This window comes from Anarrhichthys ocellatus, unplaced genomic scaffold, assembly GCF_004355925.1.
Source record: "Anarrhichthys ocellatus isolate YVR2014 unplaced genomic scaffold, GSC_Weel_1.0 scaffold6, whole genome shotgun sequence".
Taxonomy (NCBI): Eukaryota; Metazoa; Chordata; class Actinopteri; order Perciformes; family Anarhichadidae; genus Anarrhichthys; species Anarrhichthys ocellatus.
In genome coordinates, this window is record NW_022280036.1 from 3,359,925 (window position 1) to 3,383,044 (window position 23,120).

The 23,120-nt window shown below is 41.9% G+C and overlaps 4 protein-coding genes across 7 annotated transcripts in view; 2 read left to right on the forward strand and 2 right to left on the reverse strand.

Annotated features, from left to right (window-relative positions):
- Positions 1 to 5,360, forward strand: part of ano1a (anoctamin 1, calcium activated chloride channel a) — a 61,650-nt gene extending 56,290 nt beyond the window's left edge. For all 4 annotated transcript variants that reach the window (XM_031846043.1, XM_031846044.1, XM_031846046.1 and 1 more), the window contains 2 exons: positions 48 to 153; positions 1,439 to 5,360. In XM_031846043.1, coding sequence (XP_031701903.1) covers positions 48 to 153; positions 1,439 to 1,726 — 394 coding nt within the window. In that variant the 3' untranslated portion in view covers positions 1,727 to 5,360. The remainder of the gene's footprint in view (positions 1 to 47; positions 154 to 1,438) is intronic.
- A 2,360-nt stretch (positions 5,361 to 7,720) lies between these two features.
- On the forward strand, positions 7,721 to 11,097 carry fadd (Fas (tnfrsf6)-associated via death domain). The gene is made up of 2 exons (XM_031846747.1): positions 7,721 to 8,078; positions 9,937 to 11,097. Exons 1-2 carry the CDS (start codon positions 7,778 to 7,780, stop codon positions 10,203 to 10,205), a joined length of 570 nt encoding a protein of 189 aa, XP_031702607.1. The 5' UTR covers positions 7,721 to 7,777; the 3' UTR covers positions 10,206 to 11,097.
- Positions 11,098 to 11,991: 894 nt separating this feature from the next.
- Positions 11,992 to 16,893, reverse strand: LOC116383147 (low choriolytic enzyme-like). Its single transcript, XM_031846745.1, has 10 exons — positions 16,782 to 16,893; positions 16,528 to 16,600; positions 15,579 to 15,582; positions 15,360 to 15,431; positions 14,905 to 15,060; positions 14,535 to 14,655; positions 14,203 to 14,381; positions 13,399 to 13,480; positions 12,927 to 13,051; positions 11,992 to 12,113 (listed from the first exon to the last, which is right to left on the reverse strand). Coding segments are annotated over exons 1-10 (900 nt in total). The 5' UTR covers positions 16,868 to 16,893; the 3' UTR covers positions 11,992 to 12,111.
- Positions 16,894 to 20,189: 3,296 nt separating this feature from the next.
- LOC116383231 (low choriolytic enzyme-like) lies at positions 20,190 to 22,913 on the reverse strand. Its single transcript, XM_031846905.1, is given in 7 exon segments — positions 20,190 to 20,329; positions 20,415 to 20,560; positions 20,692 to 20,737; positions 20,740 to 20,766; positions 22,183 to 22,361; positions 22,450 to 22,570; positions 22,757 to 22,913. Coding segments are annotated over 6 exon segments (657 nt in total). The 3' UTR covers positions 20,190 to 20,329; positions 20,415 to 20,433.
- Between the last annotated feature and the right edge of the window lie 207 nt (positions 22,914 to 23,120).

Consider the following 23,120-nt stretch of genomic DNA (forward strand, 5'->3'; position numbering starts at 1 on the left):
TGTAAAGCATTAATGAAATCTTTTGAAACGTGTCTCTCTGTCTGCAGGTATAAGGACTACAGAGAACCTCCCTCGTCCAGCACACCGTATGAACTGTCTAAGGAGTTCTGGGCCATCCTGGCAGCCCGCCTCGCCTTCGTTGTTGTCTTTCAGGTTTGGAACCGCACACGGATATTAATATCAGAGTACACATGATGCACGCCTCGACATGCTTTCAGCGCACAGTGCTCACTTCTGCCATTCATATTTTACGTGGGCAAAGCAAACAAACCAGCAAACAAACCAGCAAACAACTCATTTATATTCGATGAATGAATGGCCTCTGAGTGAATCAGGAGGCTGTGTGGAGCTGCATGTGTCTGTCTGCTTCTCCTCCATTCATTTCCCTGGTGTGAGATTGATTTCACGTTATTCTCCAAACAAGACAACAAACTGTTCACCTTGAAATAAAACTTCCACCAGTCCTACCTGCTGTTTAACGCTGTTGCTTCAAAGATGGTGCTCAATCTAACCGGAGCCACATGGGTTCTTTAGTTCCTGGCGTACGTTTTTCACCATCTGCTCTCTCCTCTCCTGATTCTCTATTTTGTAGATTTGTTTTCTGAGCTCCTGTTATTCTCCTCACTGATTGTGTAAATCTTTTGTGTTTGGAAGCCCATTCCCACCAGGAAATACAATTGTTTGATTTTCATAATTAAATCCAATAATGTATCTCATGACCAATAGTAAAAAATGATGATATCATCATTAAAATTAGAGCTAGATTGATGAACCAGTGAATATGATAAAGTGTCACCTTCCTATAGTTTTGTCCAACACAAAGATTGTTACACTCCCGTGGGGTCCAGATGCATGCCACAACTTTAAAAAATATTTTAAAATGATGTAATTTGAAAGATTTGACTTTTTAGGTCAAAATGAGAATTTATAAACTTATAATAATGAAAGTATGGCATTTAAATCCATAATCATAAGACATTCTGACAGACTAAAGAATTACCGTCATAACTTTCATTGACTATGTCAGTTGGGAGTTAATCTGTTCATTTTCCCAACAGGAATTGGTCTGTATTACTTGTAAATATGACAAAACAAATCTCTAGTTAAAATGTAAATACTGTATATCTCTGTTTTCATTGATTCGTGACTTACAGTATGTATTTCTGAAGCTCGACTAACTCACTGGGATAGCTTTGGTTAAAAAGAAGGAAACAGCTAGGCTAGTTAATGTTATCAAGTCCAGTTATTTTGCCGCTAACCTAAAAATGTGTTAAAAATGTAATAAGAAATCACTTTTGTCTCTGAGAAGAAACAATGGCCGCAGATTGGCAAAGGTCATATAGTGCTACTAGACTGGAACACCTGTGATATCTGTTTCGACGAGACGTCCACATGTGAGCCGTTCCAATCTGCTCTTTGTCCCCTCTGTCCTGTGCAGAACGTGGTGATGCTGATGAGCGACTTTGTGGACTGGCTGATCCCTGACATCCCCAAAGACATCAGCCTCCAGATCCACAAGGAGAAGATCCTCATGGTGGAGCTCTTCATGAAGGAGGAGCAGGGCAAAAGGCTTGCGGCGCGCGACAACCTCAACCAGGACAACTACCCCTCCCCCTCGTCGGCCAATCGGAGCCCGTCGCAGCCCCGTTCGCGGCCCGCCACGCACGCCGTGGTCTGGGAGAGCAAAGAGGAAGAAGCGAACACAGCACCCGAGTACGAACCGTAAACTAGTTAATCCGCTGCTTAAAGCCCGGCTGTTAAAAGGTTAAGACGGCTATCCATAAACACGTGATCAGTTATTAATAATTGGCAAAGCTGACAGTAAAAACTGAAAAGATGACATGTTCACGTTAGAATTCCTTCGCATTAAAAACAGGTTGTTTGCTTCCTTTTAACATTTCTCCCAATGTTAAGTCAGACATCGTCAATTTAAAAATCCAACGACTATACTCAAAAGATTTATGATCATGACGCGTTGTTTATTATTGTACTGTATTTGAGGGGAACAAGCCAAACCCCACCTGCAAGCCAACATGAATAATATAATCCTGTTTTCAATCAGCAAGTTCATACCTGCCACCTCTCCCACGGGACCTGAATGCAGTTTTCGTATTGAAGTCAGCCTCCGTCCAAATGGTCCCGCTGAGAATAGTTTCCTCCTGATACCGTACTAGTGAGACACGACTCAAGAGGAGGACCTCTCTCCTGCCGTAAAACCCAGAAGCCTTTTTTTTTTTTTTTTTTGCACAATTATATATACGAACGCAGGTATTTAATGATGTACTTTTTTGAATATGCAACATGGTCGTCGGTTTGTTGGGATGAATGGCAAGGATCTGGAAGACCTGCTGTGTCGAGCGGCCTGTTGATTTGTACTATTGTCTTGTTCACGAGCACCACTTTGCTCGTTGTTACATTTGTTACATTTGTGAGTGTGAACACACTACCTAACCGTGCTCACTGGCATTTATTCCTGGAAGCACAAGTCACATTATTATTCATTCCAATTGAACTGGAATTATTGAAGCTGCAATTGGTGAGATTTACAGCACAAACACAAAGTAATGTCACGCTCAGTCTCACCTCCTTAAGTGTTTCTTAAAGCTGTACTAACCGATTTCTATTTATTTATTTTTTTTGCCACTCGGGGGCAGCAGAAGTTGAAAAACACAACACTTGCATATTTTCACCAAATGAAGTGACTACTTGCAAACAATTATTTACACATCCAACAAAGAGCAAAGTAAATGTTTCTGGCCACCCGATCCTGTCCTTATAGTTTAAGCAGCTGAAGATGTTTTTCTCTGGCTCTTTGATTGACTTGCATTAAGCTAAATAACTCCCTCTGTCTGCTCTTTAGTGCTGAGTAGATAGTGTACAGCAGGTTAAGAGAGAAAACATCTACCTGCGGCTGGAAACAACAATTCTCTGTTATGGTAATGTAGTCTATTTATATTTCTTTAACATTATTAGCTGCTATAATTAACAGGACTCCAAACTAATGCTAATGTCGCTTTGTGTCTGCTGGATGTGAGAATGCAACTGTTTGCTAACAAGTTCACCTCATCGACTTAAAGGGTAACTTTGGTATTTTTCAACCTGGACCCGATGTTCCCATGTTGTTGTGTCTAAGTGACTAATGAAGACAACCAAATGGGTCCAGTATTGAAGGAGAACTCTGCAGACGCTAAACGGGCTGCAACATAATCGCTCGGGGCAGCTCTGCAATGTCAATGTACGTTCACTAAAAGAGCTTGTTTTTGCCACTGATAGAATGCTCAGAATGTCTGATAACATTATGGACAGAACCCTACAGAGAAATAAAACATTTTCATTTTGGTCTGAACAAATTTGGCTCAAGGAGAAGTCTCGTTCTGCAATCTCGCGTCACGTCCACATTGTCGACATCAGCGAAACAATCAGCCGCCACATTGAAAATCTTTGAGCTAACACTTAGCTTTCTGTACTCATCGAACTCTCATTCACGTTTCCTCTAGTGAGATGTCAGAGCGAGACTTCTCGAGCGAGACGTGGTGAGACACGATAACAAACAGACCAAATGAAGCAAGTTAAAGAAAACTTAACTTTCTCTGTAGGATCCTTTCCATAATGTTGTCAGGTACTCATAATAACAATCTGGGCATGTCAGTGGCAAAAGCGAGCACTTACGTACAAGACGTACATTGCCGGTGTAGAGTTGCCCCGAGCTGCTGCCAGCGGCAGCGTTCTCCCTCAATACCGGACTAACTTCACAAACTGCTGTCCCCGTTCGTCACGTAGACACAAAAACATGGGACAGTAGGTTCAAAATACCAAAGTTACACTTTCAAAAGCTATGACATGTCAGTGTTGTGCTTTCATCTCGTGTCTGCAGCCCCCTAGTGGCCACAAAATCAGTCAATGCATGTTTAAGTAACTGCGATCAAAGTCCAGCATTTACTCTTTTTTGCCTCACTGCGTTTTGGATCATCTGTAAAGCGGAGCCGTTTACTGATGTCAACTCTCAGAGTTTCCTCGAACCAAATCAACGTCATTCTTGACAAAATTCTTTGTCGGACACTTTTTAACTACCGATGGGTAATGTTGGCTTTCGCAGCTTTGAAGAGCCCAGAAGATGACGAGTAAATGTTTTTCTTTTAATTTCATTAAAAAAAACACAAAAGCCATTCACACCTTCGCATATCGTCGAGATGCTCAGCTGTATTTATTAGAGGGTTTAGATTTGTTGTGCACTAAAAATAAATAATCTTAAAAGTGTAGCGGTACAAGTATGTGCATGCAGCGTGTGCCGTCAGGAAACTGCATCTTGGGACAAATGGGATTGAGGAATCTTGATCTTCTTACTTAAAGGGACTAATTTTCAACTAATTTTGTAGAGCAACTCTCTCACCCTGCCTTATATTCTCCTCTCTGGCTCGTTTGAGTTTTCCAAACGTCATACGAAGAGATACAAGTCAAACCAGGACAGGCAACACTGTTGCCATTCGCCATTTTCAAGCACAAAAGATTGAATAATATGTTGTTTTGTATTTATCAAGCTGCAAATACGTGGGAGTGACTGGATACTACTTTGAAGAACGTAATAGTGCTGCGGACTGAAAGATGGAGTCACATGCACAGTCTGCACGCATCAATGTGTCAAATCCTGCCTCCCCCGCTGTAAATACATGAATCTACCCCAGATTTAAGCGCTCAACCCAGACTGGTAGAATGTATTATTCTTATTATTTTTTTATTGCAGTGAAGTATAATCACTGTAAGGTCAAAAATGTTCGATATCTGTTTTTTCTAATTTCATGACAATGCATTTCTAAGTGCATTTAATGTGTTGAAAGGGTTTTTTCCGCCCGCAAGGTACCAGTGACTGATACTTTGTCCTAGTGTCTTCATTTTAATTCATTATTCTATGTTCTAGAAGACATCACTATGGACCTATTATGCTGTATCTGGAGGGAAGCCAGACCACAAAGACATTTTTATCACAAAAGGACAGTACTTCTTTCTGGGATGTGACTTGCTCTTTTGAGAAAAAAGACTTTTCCTTCGACTAAATCTTATACTCCGTGTGTACGTAGGGTTAGCGTTGATATTCAGTGATAGATAGACGAGTTGCCTTGGGGCCGCGGAGCCTGTGTCGGCTACAGCATTGTTTTTGTCCTCCGAATCTCTTGCAACCTGATGTCACATGATAAAACACTGCAAGTTGTGACATGCCTAATATCTATTAATAACATATGTCGAAGCACATTTCATGGGTGAGTGTTTATGCATGTATAACCGATTTGTCCGTGTCTGATATTTTGAGTCTTTTTTTTTGTTTTGTTTACGCTAGCTGCAAATAAATGAGAGAACTACCTGGAGTGCATCTATTTATTGGAAAGCCCTGCATTTCACTTTATTTTGGTACTTTGATTGATTGCTAATTTCTACCACAGAAGTACAATATCAACTAAGGTGGGTCTTCTATTGTATCAACCCTGTCTCCTACAACGATACGTTTCCAACTGAACTGCACTCTCAATAACGTTGCGAGAGAGTACTTTCAAACACCATATACTCCTTGCATGTAACCCCATAATGTTTAGAGACGCTTCAATTATAAAATTGCTTTTATGTGTGACTTAATCTAAAACTTAAAATGACCTGTCATTTATGAAAATATAACCATGCGTGCTTGTAATGCACGTAATATATCATATATGCTTGTAATGGTGACTATTATGCTAAAACTAATGAAGTAATTGAAGTTTGAGTTAAACTCAATCTGACATGATTGAACGACAGTCAGCAGGGGAGAAAGGTTGTAAATTCCCGAACTAACTCGTGTGTTAGTGAGGGAACGACCTGTTCAGAGAGAGCTGCACAGACACCTTCTACAAAGAGGGGGGCTAGCAGAAAAGCATTAAACTTAAAAAGTAGGTATGTCAGAAGGGATGAGACTATGAGAACTAATGATTAAAAAAATGATCTGTTGTATGACCTTATATGGACCCGGAGGTTGCAGAAAGCGCCAAGGAGAAGGGTACAAAAAGGAGGAGAAAAGAGAGGATTCCTCTTTTGGGCGAGCTTTGAGGGTTTGGAGATTTTGAGAACTGGGTACATTTGAGATCTTGTATGATCAATCATTTTCATTTTCATTTTTTTTTTATTATTCATTTGTGTAACCTTTTTTGAACTTCTTGTAAAAACCAAATAAAACTGGTTTGTATTTTGTGCATTCCAACCAAAGTCCATTGTTGCTCATCTCTGGTGGGGTCCTCGTAGTCTCCTCAAGGTAAGAGAGCTCTTCCCCTGGGGTAGGCTGACAGTAGTAAATCTATAAGACATGTGATTTGAATGACATTCCTGCTGGAAGCTATAAGGTTAAGATTGTGTTGTTGATCATTGCGGTGATTTACTAATTTGGTTGGCTCAGATTGATTTTGAAGCTCTGCTAATGTATCATATGTGATGTTGCAGTGTTGGTTGATAATGTTTAGGCATTAGCTGAAGTGTATTAGGAAACATTAGGGATTAGATTGGTATCTAAATTTAGGGGTGTTAGGGCCAGGGTCCTGAACCAAGCGAGGCTCCCAACCACACGGGAGTTCCTCCTCCAGCAGTGACTCTTTAGAGCGGGCTCACCCTGGAGTACATCCAGTCCTCCCACACCTATTGCATACACACACCTAAATCCGTTGATATTCGGCAGTCGGGGAGTCCAACGTTTTTAGCATGAAATAAGAGATATGACGGTGGCTAGTGTTATTAAATTATCCTGGCTTTCGCCTCCCTAAGCAGACTACGACGGTCTCGCGTGTATATTTTGGGGGGTGCATTCGTTATCTAGGTCAGAGGCTATTGAGCAAGCCGTCTCCCAGCGCTTCGAGAGCAACGGGAGGGGGTATTGGTTATGCAGCTAGGCTGTACACTTTTTCAGTTCCCCCTCAGATAAACAGTGTTAGCTCTGTCAGCACTGTTGCCGTAGATTGCACTGTTAGCGCACAGCTGTCGCCATGTTGAGAGCAGTGTGAAGGAAATAGACACGCTCTGAATATCAAATTGAGCAATTTTGAAGTTGTAAATTGAAACAAAATACAGAATCAACAAAACAATGGCTTGGTAAAAGATCAACATTTTACCCAGTGAGCATTTTTCCGTTGAAAAAACGTATAAAAAAAGACTATGGTCACCCTTGAAAAGACATCCAAAACTGGTTCAAAAGTGAACGGACGGACTATTTGAAGACGTTGATTAAACGTTATTAAAACATATTACACCGGGATTTGCCATAGTGACATTTTTCCATCCTCTACATTGTGCTAATAATAGCATATCGTTATTTTAGAGCCTATCTGAGAAACCACATCCAAATATTTCCACAAACAAAAAACAAATATGTGTTTATGCAATACATGTCGTGCCTACATTGATGGAATTGTCATATGCATCACAACCAGTTAGTTCTTATACAGTGAAAGACAATTAACTTGAAAAAAGCCAACACAACAGGCTATATATATATATATATATATATATAATATATTTCCTGCACCTGACATTATATACGTCATACGTCGCCCAGGTATGACAGAGCAGGTAAGAACCAAGAAGTCTCCAGTTAATACCCGCACGCACACGCACGCGCGCACACACACACTCACACACATACACACACCTATTTTAAACTGCAGACTAACAGACGGAACAAGCGGAAGTGAAAGTAAAAGTGAGGCGTTTCCTGGTTCAGACGGACAGCGTCTTCTCGGCGGAGGGTTCGACCTGTGTCTGAGGCGACATGAGCTCTTTACAGTTCAACAGCTTGTTGCTGGAAATTTCGAACCAGCTGAACCAGGAACAGCTGGATAGCATGAAGTTTCTGTGCAAAGACTTCGGGAAAGGAGTGCTGGAGAAGATCAAGAACGGGACACAACTGTTTCAGCTCCTGACGGAGAAAGACATGCTGGCAGCCGACAAGACGGAGTACCTGTCCCAGTTGCTCAAATGCATTAAACGAAACGACCTCTCGGACAAGTTGAACAGCTGGACGGAAAGTCGGTCTGGAGACAGCGAGGACCAGCCGGACGCGGCGGAGAGAGGTAGGCTGGAGTTAGTAGAGCCGCAGAAGGCGGTGTTCTCACCCGCTAACGTTACTGCTGAGTAGGAGGCTCCCACCAGTACTACCATTACTAGCTCAAAACTACTATCTAACTAATGCAGGCTAATACAGCAGTACTGTCATCGCATTTATTTTTATTGTGGAGACTGTACCATGGCATTCAGTGCTGTTGAACTTAATTGCGCTATCCTGTCAACAGCAGCGCAAACTACAACCGCTAAACAGAATGAAACCGTTTGCACACAGAGTGAACATGAAGGGAGGGTTCATTGCAGTGACTGTTGTGATAGGCTGCAGTGTGAGCTTTAGGGGGACATACTGTAGTACACTGGCAACTGTAATAGTGTAGCTGACCTCTAAACAATTTATAATACTATAGGATCATTATCATCATCATAATGTACTTGACAAAAAACTTCCCATTAAGTTGGGGGGGGACTTCCACACACAGCAGAGGTGAAGTTACTTTTACTCTCTAGTATGGCTCAAGCTCCCAAAAAACACTGGATCCTACGTTTCCCACAATGCAACTTCATTGTTTCACTTTGTTCGACCTGGTCTTTTCCGAACCACTTTTCCTTGATCTCGATGGAAAACCTCATGAGGTCAAGGCCAGATGTGAAGGGGTATTCATAAAGATAGATGTTTTAAATTAATGTTGGGGTGGTTTTTTGTTAATTATTTTGCAAATCGATATGCTTTTTCTAACTGTTGTTTTTGTCACGCTCACTTTCAAACAGGCCGCGAATAAAATATGTTTTTTTTTTAAAAGAGTGTCTTAACGTTTTTCCGAAACGAGTGCGATTTTTTATTTTCATCATCTCGCAACGTGCATAAAGCCATCAACCAATCAGAACGGGGTGAGTTAGGCCTGTGTTTAAGAGACAACAACATGGAGGCTCTGTATTCTGAACAAGGACGACTAACTTGATTACTGCTTTCAACCTTTGCAAAGGCAGCGCAGTCCGGATCCACTCCTTTACTTCTTAACTTTCACAATAAAAGCCCTGAGACGTGTAACATTAGCGCGCGCAATTTGAATGTTTTTACAGGCTGAGTTGTACACCTCATGACTAGTAAATTAACTTTGACGAGTAAAATGGCATTATTGCCGCCTTCTAAGCTCAGGGATCTCCAGAGTGCATTAAGCAAATGTGTAACCCCTCAAACCTCATCCATCAGTTCTTTTCTTAAACTTTCAGTCACACTTTGCTCTGACAGATGTCTTTTTAAATACCTTGATACCACTTTACAGTCTTTGTAACCTTGTGGTTGATGTCTTAATCTATTATAGTTTGATATGACACATGACTGTGAGAGTCATGATAGACTAGTCCGGTTAAACTTAGCCTATAGTTAACATTGCCAGGCATTAAGGGAAAACCAGCGTCTCTGAACTTGCCGTGGCATGTACACACTTAGAGAGGACCTGGCAGTGCTAATGCCTCCACCCTCAATATGGCTGGTATTTTTCCATGTCCTGACCTGTTGTGTGGCTGGAACAGAGTCATTTCAAGTGGGAACACTTCAAGCAGCAACAGTATGTGAATCGTAGACTGTACCATGTTAGTAGACTTTGCAAATGTAGTTAAATATTTTGACCAACTTCAGTCCCAACACCCAAGCCAAGATCCCTGGTCTTGCTTGCCACCTGCATTAATTAATTGTTGTATTAATTCAAAATGAACCTCAGACATAATTACATTGCTTCTAATGCCACGTGTCCAGAGGGGAAGTTGCATTTTATATTTTGCATAAAGATGCTTTGTTTCCCAAAATTTAGATTTGTTTCCTTTTTTTTCTTCTTCTCTAAACCGTCTCCTCTGCTTCCTCATCAGCCAAACTGAACGTCGCCACCGATGTGATCGCCGAGAACCTGGGAAAGAACTGGCGCAAGCTGGGCCGCAAGCTGGGTTTGACCGACGTCAAGCTGGAGTCCGTCTCCAGGAGGCACACGGATCTGGAGGAGACGGCCAGGGAGCTGCTGAAGGAGTGGAGGAGGAGTCGGAGAGCCGAGGCCCGAGTGTCGGACTTGGTGGCAGCCCTGAGAGCCTGCCAGCTCAACCTGACTGCCGAGAAAGTGGAGGACAGTCTTCTAACCCCCTGATGTTGACGGGAGCTTTTTACAGATGAGACTGACATGAATTCTGGGAGTGAAATGAGAGCTGTGATTAAGCTTCGAGGAAAAATTAAATAAAAATCACCTGATCAATAAATCGACTTCCTGAATGTCACAAAACATGCTAATGGATTTATGTTTCATATTTTGATCCGAGGATGAAAACAGAGAGCTGAAATGATGAACCTAATGTGTTAATTGTGATGTGTCACCAAATGATCATTCCACATGGAGACTTCTGCAGGTGGTGGTGGGTTAGGGCTTGGCAGCACAGTTGGTATAAATTACAGTCTTTGGATGTTTTTTCCTGCTGATACCAGAATAAAGTGCGTTGCAGTAGTCGAGTCTGGAGGAGATAAATACACAGGTTACCTGGTCCTGGTCAAAATGTCAAAGTTAGAGAAAGCAGGAGGGCTCATTATAATCGACTATTATAAATTCATATTCCAAAGGACTTAAGGGCATTTTTATACATCAGTATGTATCAACTATTCTCAGTAGAGAGTGACAACAGGGTTCAAATTCAAAAGAAATCAAATGTGTGGAGACTTTTGTTTTCTAAAATCTTGGTTGCCAATGGCAGCATAGAGATCAATCTAATGTCATGTTGTGAGATTAAAGCCATAGACTGTGTAAAAGAAGTGGAAGTAGTCATCGTGACGTCACCCATTGGTTTGTGGACCGCCGTTATGAAGCCTCGAGTTTGGCGGTTTGCGTGGTCGCCATCTTGGATCACGACCGTCTCCATCTTGACTTTTTTGCAACGGATGAACGCAAGCTACCATATTTAGAATGGGGACGAGTGACGTAGAGTCACCGTATACGTCTCTGGTAGCGGCAGCGATCTGTCAATCACAGTAAGCCCGCCCTAAAGCATACTCTGATTTATGGTCTCTTTGACTCTAAATGGACCATAATTTACTAAATGAACATGCTGTATTGAAGAAGACTTGAAAATATGATTGAGACCATAAACTCATGTTTACAATGTTTACTGAGGTAATACATCAAGAGAGATGTAGAGTCATTTTCTCATAGACTTCTATACAATCAGACTTCTTTTTGCAACCAGAGGAGTCGCCCCCTGATGGCCAGTAGAGAGAATGCAGGTTTTAAGACACTTCCGTATCGGCAGAACCGGAGGTTGACGCTGGAGGACAATACAGGGATACAGACATATAAAAGGGCTGTACTTGGGTAGTGCAATACCGCCTCTTAAAAACCTGGTGGGTTTTATTAGCATCCAGTCACTGGACATGTGAATACATATGATGAATTATTTAACTTTTGGGAAATCTACTTGTTCGCTTTCTGGCAGAGAGTCACTTTTGTTCAACTGATCAAATAAACAAGACACGTGTTCATTAGTGGGCTTTAAAGGTGCTGGTAGGTAGAACCAGGTCAGCTCTTTGTGCTAAGCTAAGCTAATCAGCTGCTGGCCAGCGCTTCGTATTTTACAGACGTGAGCTCATGTTCTGCCCGAAAATGAATATTAGCATATTTTCCAAACTGCCAAAATATTTGTTTCAAGATTATGTTTTCTGACTCAAAATAAAAATCAAAAGAACAGGAATGAATTGTAATAGTACAAGCTGGAGTAGCTTTATTTTCTGATTAGAAGACATCAAACTGTTGACATTGATTGCTTTATGTCATATGAGAATAAAAATGAGAGTGTGTTTGAAGTGATGTGTCTCATTAACGTCCCCTGAATCTACAAAGTGCCCATGTTCTTTTCCATTCCATTACTAAACAGTCAAGGAAGCGACCAGCGTTTGATGCTTATGAAGCCTGCACGTTTATTGTTACAGGACAACCCAAACTACCATCCACTCGAAACCCTCATCCGTTTCCGTGATGTCGTCAGGAAGGCGGGGCAAAGGTCACGTGCAGTTTCTGCAGAATAAAAAGGCGTGTCATTAAGGGGGACCCTGAAGTGGGATTGATAGTTGCTTGGTGTGTGAATATTCCAAAAATGTCTACTTGAACATAAAGGATAGATTCACATTTAGTCTGTCTCAGAACAATACTCATATGCCTTCTTTTGTTTTGTAAATACTGCAGCTGCCCTTACAAAGTTTGTACTGTTGCATGCAATATCTATTCAGTTGGCACATACTACTATGTCATAACATTGCACTTTGAACTTTGACCCTCTTGCTCCTATATTTGCTGCGCAAAGGATTGTGGGTCAGAATAGCCAGAAAAGCATGCTGGCTTGCAGCGTTCAACAAAATGTGACCAGATGTATTCGGACATCCTGGAATTTTTCAGCATACTGTATTTGACATATTATAAATACTATAACCTTTTCTGACGTCCTAAATAGTATGGTAGTGTAGGTACTTTTGTGTGTGTTTTTTGAAAGATTATTTTTTGGCATTTCTACTTTATTAGACAGGGGGATGACATGCAGCAGAGGTCCCATGATGGCCGGACTCAAACCTGGGCTGCTGCAGCAAGGACTCAAAAAAAAAAAAAAAGAGCACCAGCTGCATTTGGTGGGGCGGCAAAGCTTAGAACGTTTTCTAGCATGCAGTGCAGTCCTTATGGCACTACATCGCTTCTTCAAATTGTAATGCCCCACCCCTTCTTTATCTACCAAAGGGACATCCCAGAGGGCAAAGTCCTCTTTCTGTTGTTAGGGTTAAATTGACTTGACTTTTAATGTGACCATGTGTTTTTGTACATTTGCCGCAGTATACTTACAGCACTTGTACAGCCTGTTCAGCCTATCGATGTCATTCCTGCTCATCTGGGTGGCCTGGCCGAAGGCCACGTTGCTGTTGGGAATGGGCACCATGGTGGGACGGTTGTTCTTGGAGAAGGCATACCTGGAGAGTCACAGATATCACAATGCAGAGCGGGTTAGGAGTGGGTTTGATGGAAACTATCCCTGATACAACTGGGGATTTTACGTCTTTGATGTGTCATGTGGTCATGTTTAAAAGCAGATCCACTTTGGTTGTGCTACTTCCCCAAAGTCCCTGATAAACTGATAAACAATCTCTTATTCAGGGCCTTAAAGCCAACCAGTAGCTGTAGCTCATATAGGAGCACATGCTGATTATGTGATAATAATGACACAGTGATATGAACTACCTCTAGAGTCTAGACAGTTACAAGAACAATGGAAATGTTTGAAGTTAAGTAAATGACACAAACATGAAGTCATCCATACCTCTCATATTGCATGACAGAGCCGTAGTCATAAGGAGTTCCCTGGTTCAGGGTGGCGATCTTCTCGAAGTTGTAATCCATGCCTGCGGGGATGAGAGTAAACATACATTTAAAATCACAGACATTTACCGTATTAAAGTTAAGTAAGAAGATCTGAATTTCAGTTGCGCAAACATGAGCTCAACTGGTGGAAGAAAAAAAAGAAGCAGCAGTTTTTCAGAGTGCCAAAAGTAAATTGTAATCAGCTCTCACTCTTACCAATACTGGTATGCTTTAAGTTGCAGTTCTACTTATGGCCACTAGATGGGGGCTCTTAAAAACACAGACTTTATGGAACGTCATACAAAATTCCCTTTTAAGAGTCGGTAAATGATGTGCACTTTATTACATCATCTATTGATCTTGGGTCCAGTCGGTGGTATTATTTTCCTTTTTTCAGATAAAATCCAGTAAATGTGTTTTAAATGCGCTGAGCTCGAGAGGCCGCTTTGTGGGGATAGCTTGATGCTTGCAATGTAATTTTCCTCGAGTGTGGAAATACACATGTTTAAAGCCTTTGGGCAATTAAAGCAGGTGCCACAAATTTGATGTGGAGTGGGGCAGAACGGCGGTTGCCCCGCTGCAATCTAATTGGCTATTTGCCAAGCACTGTTGTCGTCATTTGATGGTTAATCTAAGAGCAAAATAGGCTTTTTGCCCCTTTTATTCAGGTTTAACTCAAACAACGAGCTCGTCTCTGCCTCTAAGACTACTCGAAAGACTAAAAACAATACAAGTCACGAAGTAGACGGCGAAGCTGTCTCACCATCGATGATGTTCGCCCACTCCACTCTGATGTGGTTGTCCCTGTCGGAGCGGGTCTGTTCGTGGTTGAAGCCCAGAGCATGGAGCAGCTCGTGCTGTACGGTGCCGTGGTAGATGCATCCGCTACGGGCCAGAGACACAGTCTGAGCGTTGCCCTGACGGCCCACGTAGGAGTAGCAGCTGTCGACGCACAAACATACGGCAGTTTTTAGAAATCACACAGAATATCACCACGTATAATCCTTGTAGAACTAGAATAATAGATTGGTTGAAGGTGTCAATTGTTGGAGTGAGAGCAAAAGTTGAGTTGTAAAACTTCAGCCGGACCCTTACCCGTCCCTAGACTCGATGCTCAGCCACTCATTATCTCCGTTCTGGTAGGGTCTGAAGCGGATGCAGGACACCGAGGAGAAGGACTCCATTCCGCGAGTGATGATGGACAGCTCTCGGGAGGCTGGCAGGGCAAATATGTCAGGTCGAGAATATCTGAAGCAGCGGAGCTTTTCCTTTCCCTTAGTGATTTATGTTGTGTAATTAAACTGCACAATGCACCGACAGCCTCAGGTTGTCCCTTATTAAAGGACCTTATGGAGAAATAAAACATTTTTGGTCCCCAAAAGTCAACTCGTGGTTGTACAAAAACATAGGGGAAGTGACTGTAAGGTCAAAAATAATGAATGTAAATAAAAGAATCACTGCTCACAGTAGTGGTTGGCGATGAAGTAGGGGATGTAGACCTTTCCATCAGTCTGCTTTCTCCACAGGCAGCCTCTGGAGGTGCAGGGGTCAGCGTTTCTGTCGGCTTCAGACTTGATAGCGATGTCGCCACCGATCAGGATGGGCTCGTCCAAGTCAGGGGCTGCAGGACCAACACGGGTGGAAGGCGTGAGTCGGAAATACACCGCGGGTAAATTAACCTTTTGTTGTAACGTACAGATCGGTACTATTTTGGCACTGAGGTTTTACAGGCCGTTACATGCTGTGTGTGTGTGTGCGTGTGTAACATTTTAGACGTACGTTAAAGTGTGGTCTCGGTGGAGCATCTCATGCTTGCAAAACAAAATGTTGCATTCAGTGACAGCATTTTAGTTTTTGCAACATTTCCTATAACATGGCCTCTACAACAAAACAGTTAAGGTCAGGAAAAGCTCTACTCACTGCGGTCTCTATTGGCTCTCTCCAGCAGCTCACTAACAGAAAGCTCCCTGGATGTTTCCTCCTCAGCAACATCTGCACAACATGTGACACAGTATGAATTGCACAATCCTCATTTTGAATATAAGAGCTTAGTGAATTCAGAATGACTTTCACTTTCCCTGCAATTGCATATATATATTATTTAAAGCTGATAAAGAAGGGCTTTCATTTCATCCTTACCTTCCTGTACTCGTCCACAGCGACATGGAAAAAAAGAAGAGCCAAACGTTATGGAAGCTCGGAATACAAATCAGCTCTGTACTATCATGTACTGGATCCTCCAGCTGTGTAACATTTTGAAATACGAGGTGAATAATTATGTAGATAAATACAAGTGAAAATAATCATTTGTATGTATTATTGAAACTCAGCTTATTGTAATAAAATATGTAAAAAACAGCTTTTATTTATTATTTGTCACTTTTTATGTCATAATGGCATTTTATAGATATATGTGCAGAAATAAAAAATAATTATCATCCGAAATAAGATTTATAAACAACATTTCATAACATGGACTTGTTTAACAATGACTTCTTATTTATATATTGATGTTGAGGCTCCATATATTTTGGCCTATAGTAGCTGTTTGGACTTTTTGTTTTGTTCCCATTATGCATTTGGAAATTTCCACATATTTTTATACATTTCCTTTGTAGCTTTATACTTGAACTTCAATCAATTCCATTGTCAGACTTAAATCTGTGCAAGGTAAACTACAGCTTTTCATTTTGAAATAAAGGTCCTAATATCCATTTGGCCTCTCAATATTTTCTGTTTTTAGAGCAAATGAGACTGCATGTATAAATAAGTAAGTAATACGAATAAAATTTGATAAAATACAAAAAAAATGATAAATAAACTATTAAGGATAACTATATGTCTGTATGTTCTTGGCTCCAAGACATGTCTGTGTTTGTTTCCAATATCTACTTTTTTATTTGGGCTGGTTGTTTCTAGTAGTTGATAAAACATTAAATATTTAGCATGTCTCTCTATCTATTTCCCTCCTTCTGGATGATTTTTTCCCTAGGAATAGCTTCAGCCTGAAAACATTACATTCCAAATAAAATAAAGTGTTGGAATTTGTTTTTCGGGTGCCTTCATGTCATGTCGGGGAATATTTTACCTCGGCCCATGAAGAGGACACCAGCAGCAGGGTTACGAGAGACCAAGAGAAGACCAACATGGCTGCAACAGACCTATAACCAGAGAGCATGAAGACGATGAGGAAGGAGATGAAGTGAAAACAGAACTCACACTGAGGAAAAATTAAGTAGGGTTAAGTAAAATTAACAAAACAAATAGCATGTTGTCAAAAATATATAATCCATCTACCGGTAGGTTGTATTACTTATACACTATCACTGATGGGGTTCTTACCTGAAAGCCTTAACAGAGAATGACTGTCTGGCTGTTACCCAGTGACAGCTTTTATACAGTTCAGGTACTCCACGAGCTGATGACATATCAGAGTGTGCAAACGCAGTACACCTTTATCACTGTAAATGGAAAATTCGGAGTCTTTGCAACCCGTGTGAAGCACTGCGACTGTCCCAGGTGTCTCGATGGGTGGGTGCAGTACAGTACTGCCCTTGTTTAAAAAAAAATCTGTGCAGCAATAGAAATAGTTATACATATCCTAGGGTTCTTTATTTGTGTAAATGCTAAAACACAATTTCTGAAGAAGCAGAATTGCAAAATATCTTAAATCTCATTCAAAAGCAAATACTTCTTTTAAAGCAATATATAAACTCTTCTTAAAAATATATTTTCATATCACAACTTTACACACGAACACCAGATAAATAACTCTTCCCACATGCCGACTGCACACTGATGTAATAAAACACTATTTTCCTGAATAGTCTTACATTTTTACAATTGTGGGCTATTTCGCTTCCGTAACATGTCTTCTTTCAGACTAGTGGAAAGAGAACACCCAGAATGAATTTTTAGGTGTTTATTTTATTACTTGGTCAAACCTTTCTCCAAAATTCACCCAAAGTTACCATTAGCTAATGCATCATTTGCATAGTCAAACATTTCAGAGCATCTGTAATAGAAAAAATATTATCTCGTTAATGTAAGTACTCAACTGGGGAAGTTTCATGGCGACATCTACCATTAAAAATATTCACCTGTGGTCTCTCCCCTTAACTGAAGGTGACATCAACATATTACTGCATTGTACCGTAAACAAAATACGGTACATTGTATTTACAGTCCTCTGACTCCCTTTCGCCAAAACTGGTCTCCATTGTTGTGCACAACGAAGAGCAAACCTGAATCTTATTCACAGTGTTGAAGCTCTGATTTTTAAGAAATCGAATTGCTTACAGGTGTATTCACAGGTGCATTGTGGGTGCAGGCAATTGATAATTGAGTGTGGAATTTCAATGGCAGTGTTTAGCAACAGACAAACCGGATTTTAGTTTTGAATGTCTCTATGGTTCAGCCTGGTCAATAGATAGACTACATGAGTTAGTATAACAGCATTTGCCTGAAGGCGGGGTTTTGCTCCCGGACGTTGGGTGGTCAGGTCCGGCTCATGTCGTCATAGATCCACTTCCTCTCAAAGGTGTTGGATGGGGTCTAGATCAAGTCAAGTTCTTCCACACTTAACCATGTCACAATCAGGTTCCCTGATTGATTCTCTTCCTACAAAGAAATGCTCCACCTGCTTAATCTATAACTCCATTGATTCCCTTAAGCCCAATTTGACAGCCCCTCTCAAACTGATTTGGGAGCAGGAAAGTGATGTGACAACTTGACAACCGGGTAAGACTATATCCATATCGATCGAGTCCACTCTTCTTCTATGTGCGCTAGGCATGTTTTATTAGAGTCGATTCTACAAATGAGCGATTTTCAGAAATGTACCCGGATACCATTGATATTTGGTGCAAACTCATCTGCTCCGGTCCCATCCAACTTTAACAGATTTCTGGCGTCAAATATTAAACACACTTTTTTGGCAAGAGCCGTAACCTCCCGCGGCCGTATTTGGAGTCCCAACACCCCGCTGCAGCCAACTTTCCATTGATAAAAAACAGCCTTTGCAATTTTATTAGCTAGATGCCTCACTTTATCTGAGTGGAGGCACGCTTTTCACCTGGAAGTCCTTAATTGAATATCTGAATAAGGCTACCATCTGTCCGCATGGCGACTAGATGCCACTGTGTGTTATTGTTTATATGCCTTGTCGGTCAAATCAGAGTTCATTCAGTCATCTTAGATATGTCCTTTTTTATTGTTCACAATACTGATATAAAATGAATGACAAAGTTTCATGTTACCTGAAACTATAAAGGGCCCAGCCCACGAGAAACAGCCTTAGAGAGTGCACACAAACATGTGTCCACATGTTTTGGCCATACAGTGTACTTTGTTTTTTTTGCTGCTTCTGAGCTTGATTTCTTATTTTATCGACTGAGAACGAAATCTCACCTCAAGGTTCAATTTGTAGCTGTTCTGGAGCTTTTGATATGATCACATGGGCTTCGTCAACAGATGGAGTTCGTCCTAAATGAATCATGTGCATATTTAAAATGTAATCATATTACAATTGATTATTTTAATGGGCCTGGGGACATCTTGTATCTATAATCCTGCTATCGTCCTGATTCACGTATAACGTCCTCATCTGCATTTTCACTGTATCCTCACTGACTCTTACATGTTATGTTGGAGAGTCTGAGTTTGAAACATCTGTCACTCTGTCTGAGAGAAAAAAACACACACACCCTCCTCTGCTCTTATCAGTGTGGGACATTCAACACACTGCTGTCAATATAACCCCCCACCCACAGTGGAAACTGTTGAGACAAGGCCTGGCAGACACGTACTGTATGTAGCCAGTGGCACGGGTTATTCCATCCACAGCTAATACGCCCGATATATCAACATATATCTCAATATATTCACATTGTGCTTGTTGTGCTTTAAGATTCTAGAGGAATTACAAAAGCATTTGTAACTGCTAAAACACATTTTCTGAAATTTGGGCCCTCTTTGTAAAAACTGCACACAAAAACCAAAAACATACACACAAAATACGAAATGTCTGACATCTCTTGCAAAAGAAAACGCCTCATTCAAAACAAGACAAGACACACAAACTGGTACTTGTGGCACAAATATTGAAAGTTAATGGCCGAACCATAAGCACATTGTTGCTAAATTCTAAAACACACTTTTTTAGAATTCTAATTACATACGATTATCTTCATCAAATCATTACAAACTAAAATTCTGTGTGTTGTTTGCTAAACACTGCCATTGAAACACCACACTCAGTGACCAATCAACTGCGCCCAGAATGCACCTGGCGAAAACAGCACCTGGAACCAATTAGATCACTCAGAAATGAAAAAGAGAATGAGGGTAAGTAATTCTCTCCCTGCTCAACAGCATTTCAGTGCCCAGTTGTTTGGTATTTAATGGCCAGAAGTGGTTTCATTGTACATCACTGTACAGTGTGAGCTCACATTCACAATTCATAGAAGTCATAATTTCTTCACATCGATTCAAACAGTGAGTGAGGACCCAAAATGCATGCTGACAGGAGGTGGGTGATCCGGAGTAGATAAACTGTGGCGTTGATGGAAGGCAGCTGTGCGGACTGGACAGGTGATGTGAATGAGCCGTAATCAGGAGGGAGTCACGGACATGGAAACGCACACGGATACAGAGACAGACAGGGACACAGGGGAGGACAAGAGACACTGGGACTTGGGACCATAAGAGCCGTCCCTTCAGTAAGTGAAAGAAAGCAAAGAGAGAGCCGTGTTCCAGTCAAAGTATCTTTATAGTCGGATCATTGACTGTTGTGCAGATGAGTTCAGGTCTGCAGCTGCTGCTGTTCAGAGAGCACCAGGAGACAGTCGTCCCTCTGCTGCGTCCTGTCAGGACATCTGAGCGGGCTTCTTCTGCAACAGTGAACAGCACAGAGGTGGATCAGGTCAAAACTGAGTGATGGACACAGACTGCAGATAGTGTAACATGGATATTCACAGTGTGTTCATGTGGACACTCAGCAGCTGTAGAGCGTGTTGAGTCTGGCGATGTCGTTGCAGCTCATCTCCTTGGCGTTGCCGAAGGACACGTTGGAGTTGGGGATGGGGACCATGGTGGGCTGGTTGTTCTTGGAGAAGGCGGTCCTGCAAGAGGACACGGAGCAGTTAGAGGCAACCACAGCGCATCCTACGCACACACACATACACACATACAAACACACACACACACGTATGAAGACACGCAGCAGGGCCAAAGTGAAGCCACTTGTTCTCACTTGTGGTACTGCATGACAGAGCCGTAGTCGTAGGGAGTGCCCTGGTGGCGATCTTCCTGAAGTTGTGCTCCATTCCTGGACAAAAACAAGAGGAAGAATGATATTATAGTTAATATTATGTAACAGACTGTCTCATGTTTGTCGTTCTGGTGTTGAAAATGATATGTCCCTTGAGGGTTGCCGTAGCGAAGGGGCAACTCCCGCCTCTGGCCGAAGGGGGAAACAATAATAAAGAGAGTAGCTGTGGGCTGAATTCCCACAGGGAAGACTGTGGAGCTCAAGCAGGGGTTGCACATGGGTGAGTGTAGCGGACCCCAGCCGGACAATGGTGAAGCGTACTGATGTTTCAGAGGCCTTTATTCATGTTCAACCGTTGACTTTTACTTTGATGAACACAAATTTACTTTTCTCCTTTCTCCAGAAAACACCGTAAAGAGCTACGGAACAGATACAACATAAATGAGCTCTTACACGAGTTTAAAATTCAGAAAATAACATTTAAATATACATGGAAGCATATATTAATGTTTCAACCAGATGCCAATGCCAGCTAAAAACCCCAGCCTAGTCATTTAGCTATATCTGTTAAGCTAACATTAGCATCCAGTTGAAACACCAACACATCAAACACAATGAACACACAATACCTTGTTCCCGTTCCAGCTAGGTGCTTAACCGTTAGTTATTAAACTCTTATTGCGGAGTAATATATTTTATACTACCTTTCCTTTTAGTCTGTACCGTGAATTTCATACTTTTCTTGTGGCGAGGTCAAGCTAACATACTCTGACGAGATTTGGACCGGCTTCCGGTTTCGCCAAAAAGATTTCAAAATAAAGGACCCAAAACGTAAAACGGGACTTACAAAATAAAGGCTAGCAGGAAGTGATTAACTTAAGTAACTTCTAATTAAAAGGTTTGTAGGAAACATTCACAGAACCTCTTAAGAGTCATTTACAGTGAGTTCTACGATTAATATCCCACCGCTGCCACCAATGTGACCGAGTGTCTTGGGTTCGTGTATGAGGGCACTTATCAAATAGTAATAACTGGAGTCGGTAGACCAGACATTTTGTTCAGCCCACGGCTACTTTCTTTATTATTGTTTCCCCCTTCGGTCAGAGGCGGGAGTTGCCCCTTCGCTATGGCAACCCTCAAGGGACATATCGTCTTCAACACCAGAACGAAAAACATGTGACAGTCTGTTACAATGACATTCCAGTTGTTTGGTTTGAATTCACATTGACTGGTTTTATATTCAGAGAGCTGCAGTAACGCAATGAGCTTCTGTTTCATGGAGGATCAGTGATTTGCTAAAATGTGCTGTTCAGGCTATTTTTGTCCACTAGGGGACACCAGAGACCGGCTGTACTTATATGGAAAACAAGATGAGAAGATGCATTTCTTCCCTTATAAAGTAATATTTTTCACTTGTCTGAAGTTCACCGGCTCTCCTCTCTAATATATCAGAATATCAAACAGCTGCATTACCAGACTGAACGTTCTGCAGCATGACTCTGATGTGGTTGTCCCTGTCGGAGCGGGTCTGTTCGTGGTTGAAGCCCAGAGCGTGGAGCAGCTCGTGCTGGATGGTGCCGTGGTAGAGGCATCCGCTACGGGCCAAATACACGACCTGCTTCCCTCCACGACGGCCGATGAAGGAGTAGCAGCTGGACGGGATCAGAGATGAGTTGAACAACACAAAAGTCTGAGGAAATGTTCTCGAGTGTAAACGGCTCCACGACGTCTCTTTCTTACCCGTTCTGGGACTCGATGCTCAGCCAGTCACGGTCGCTGCTTGTGGAGGGCCTGAAGCGGATGCAGGAGAAGGAAGAGAAGGACTCCAGTCCACGGGTGATGATGGCCTTCTCACGGGAGGCTGGCAGGACCACAGCACACAACATTCAGCTGTTTACTGTGTAAAACAGAGGACCATACTGGCCCCAAATATCTGACAGATTTTCAAAAACCTTTCTGTCAAAGTTGCTGCATTAGAAGAGACAGCCTACTGTAAATAGACAAAGTGTATGTGCGCAGGCCTCCCAGGCCTCTGTGTGACACTTACAGAAGTGGTTGGTGAGGTAATAAGGAATGTAGACCTTCCCGTCAGTGAATTTGCCCCACTTGCAGCCTCGGCTGGTGCAGGGGTCGGCGTTTTTCTCGGCCTCGCTGTCGATGGCGATGTCTCCTCCGGTCAGGATGGGGTCATCGGCTCTGATCATTAGAATAGATCACATACTGTACCTGCCTGCAGGTTCAGCGTGGGATGAGAGGAGGAAAGACAAACACATTAGAAACAAAACCACATGACTAGAAGTTACAGCTAAAAGTCAACGTTACACTGTTTGTTAAAGTGGCATGTTCATGTTAACACTGTCAGAAGTATAAAGAGATTATATGAGACGCACGTTCAGCATCATTGAAAATTA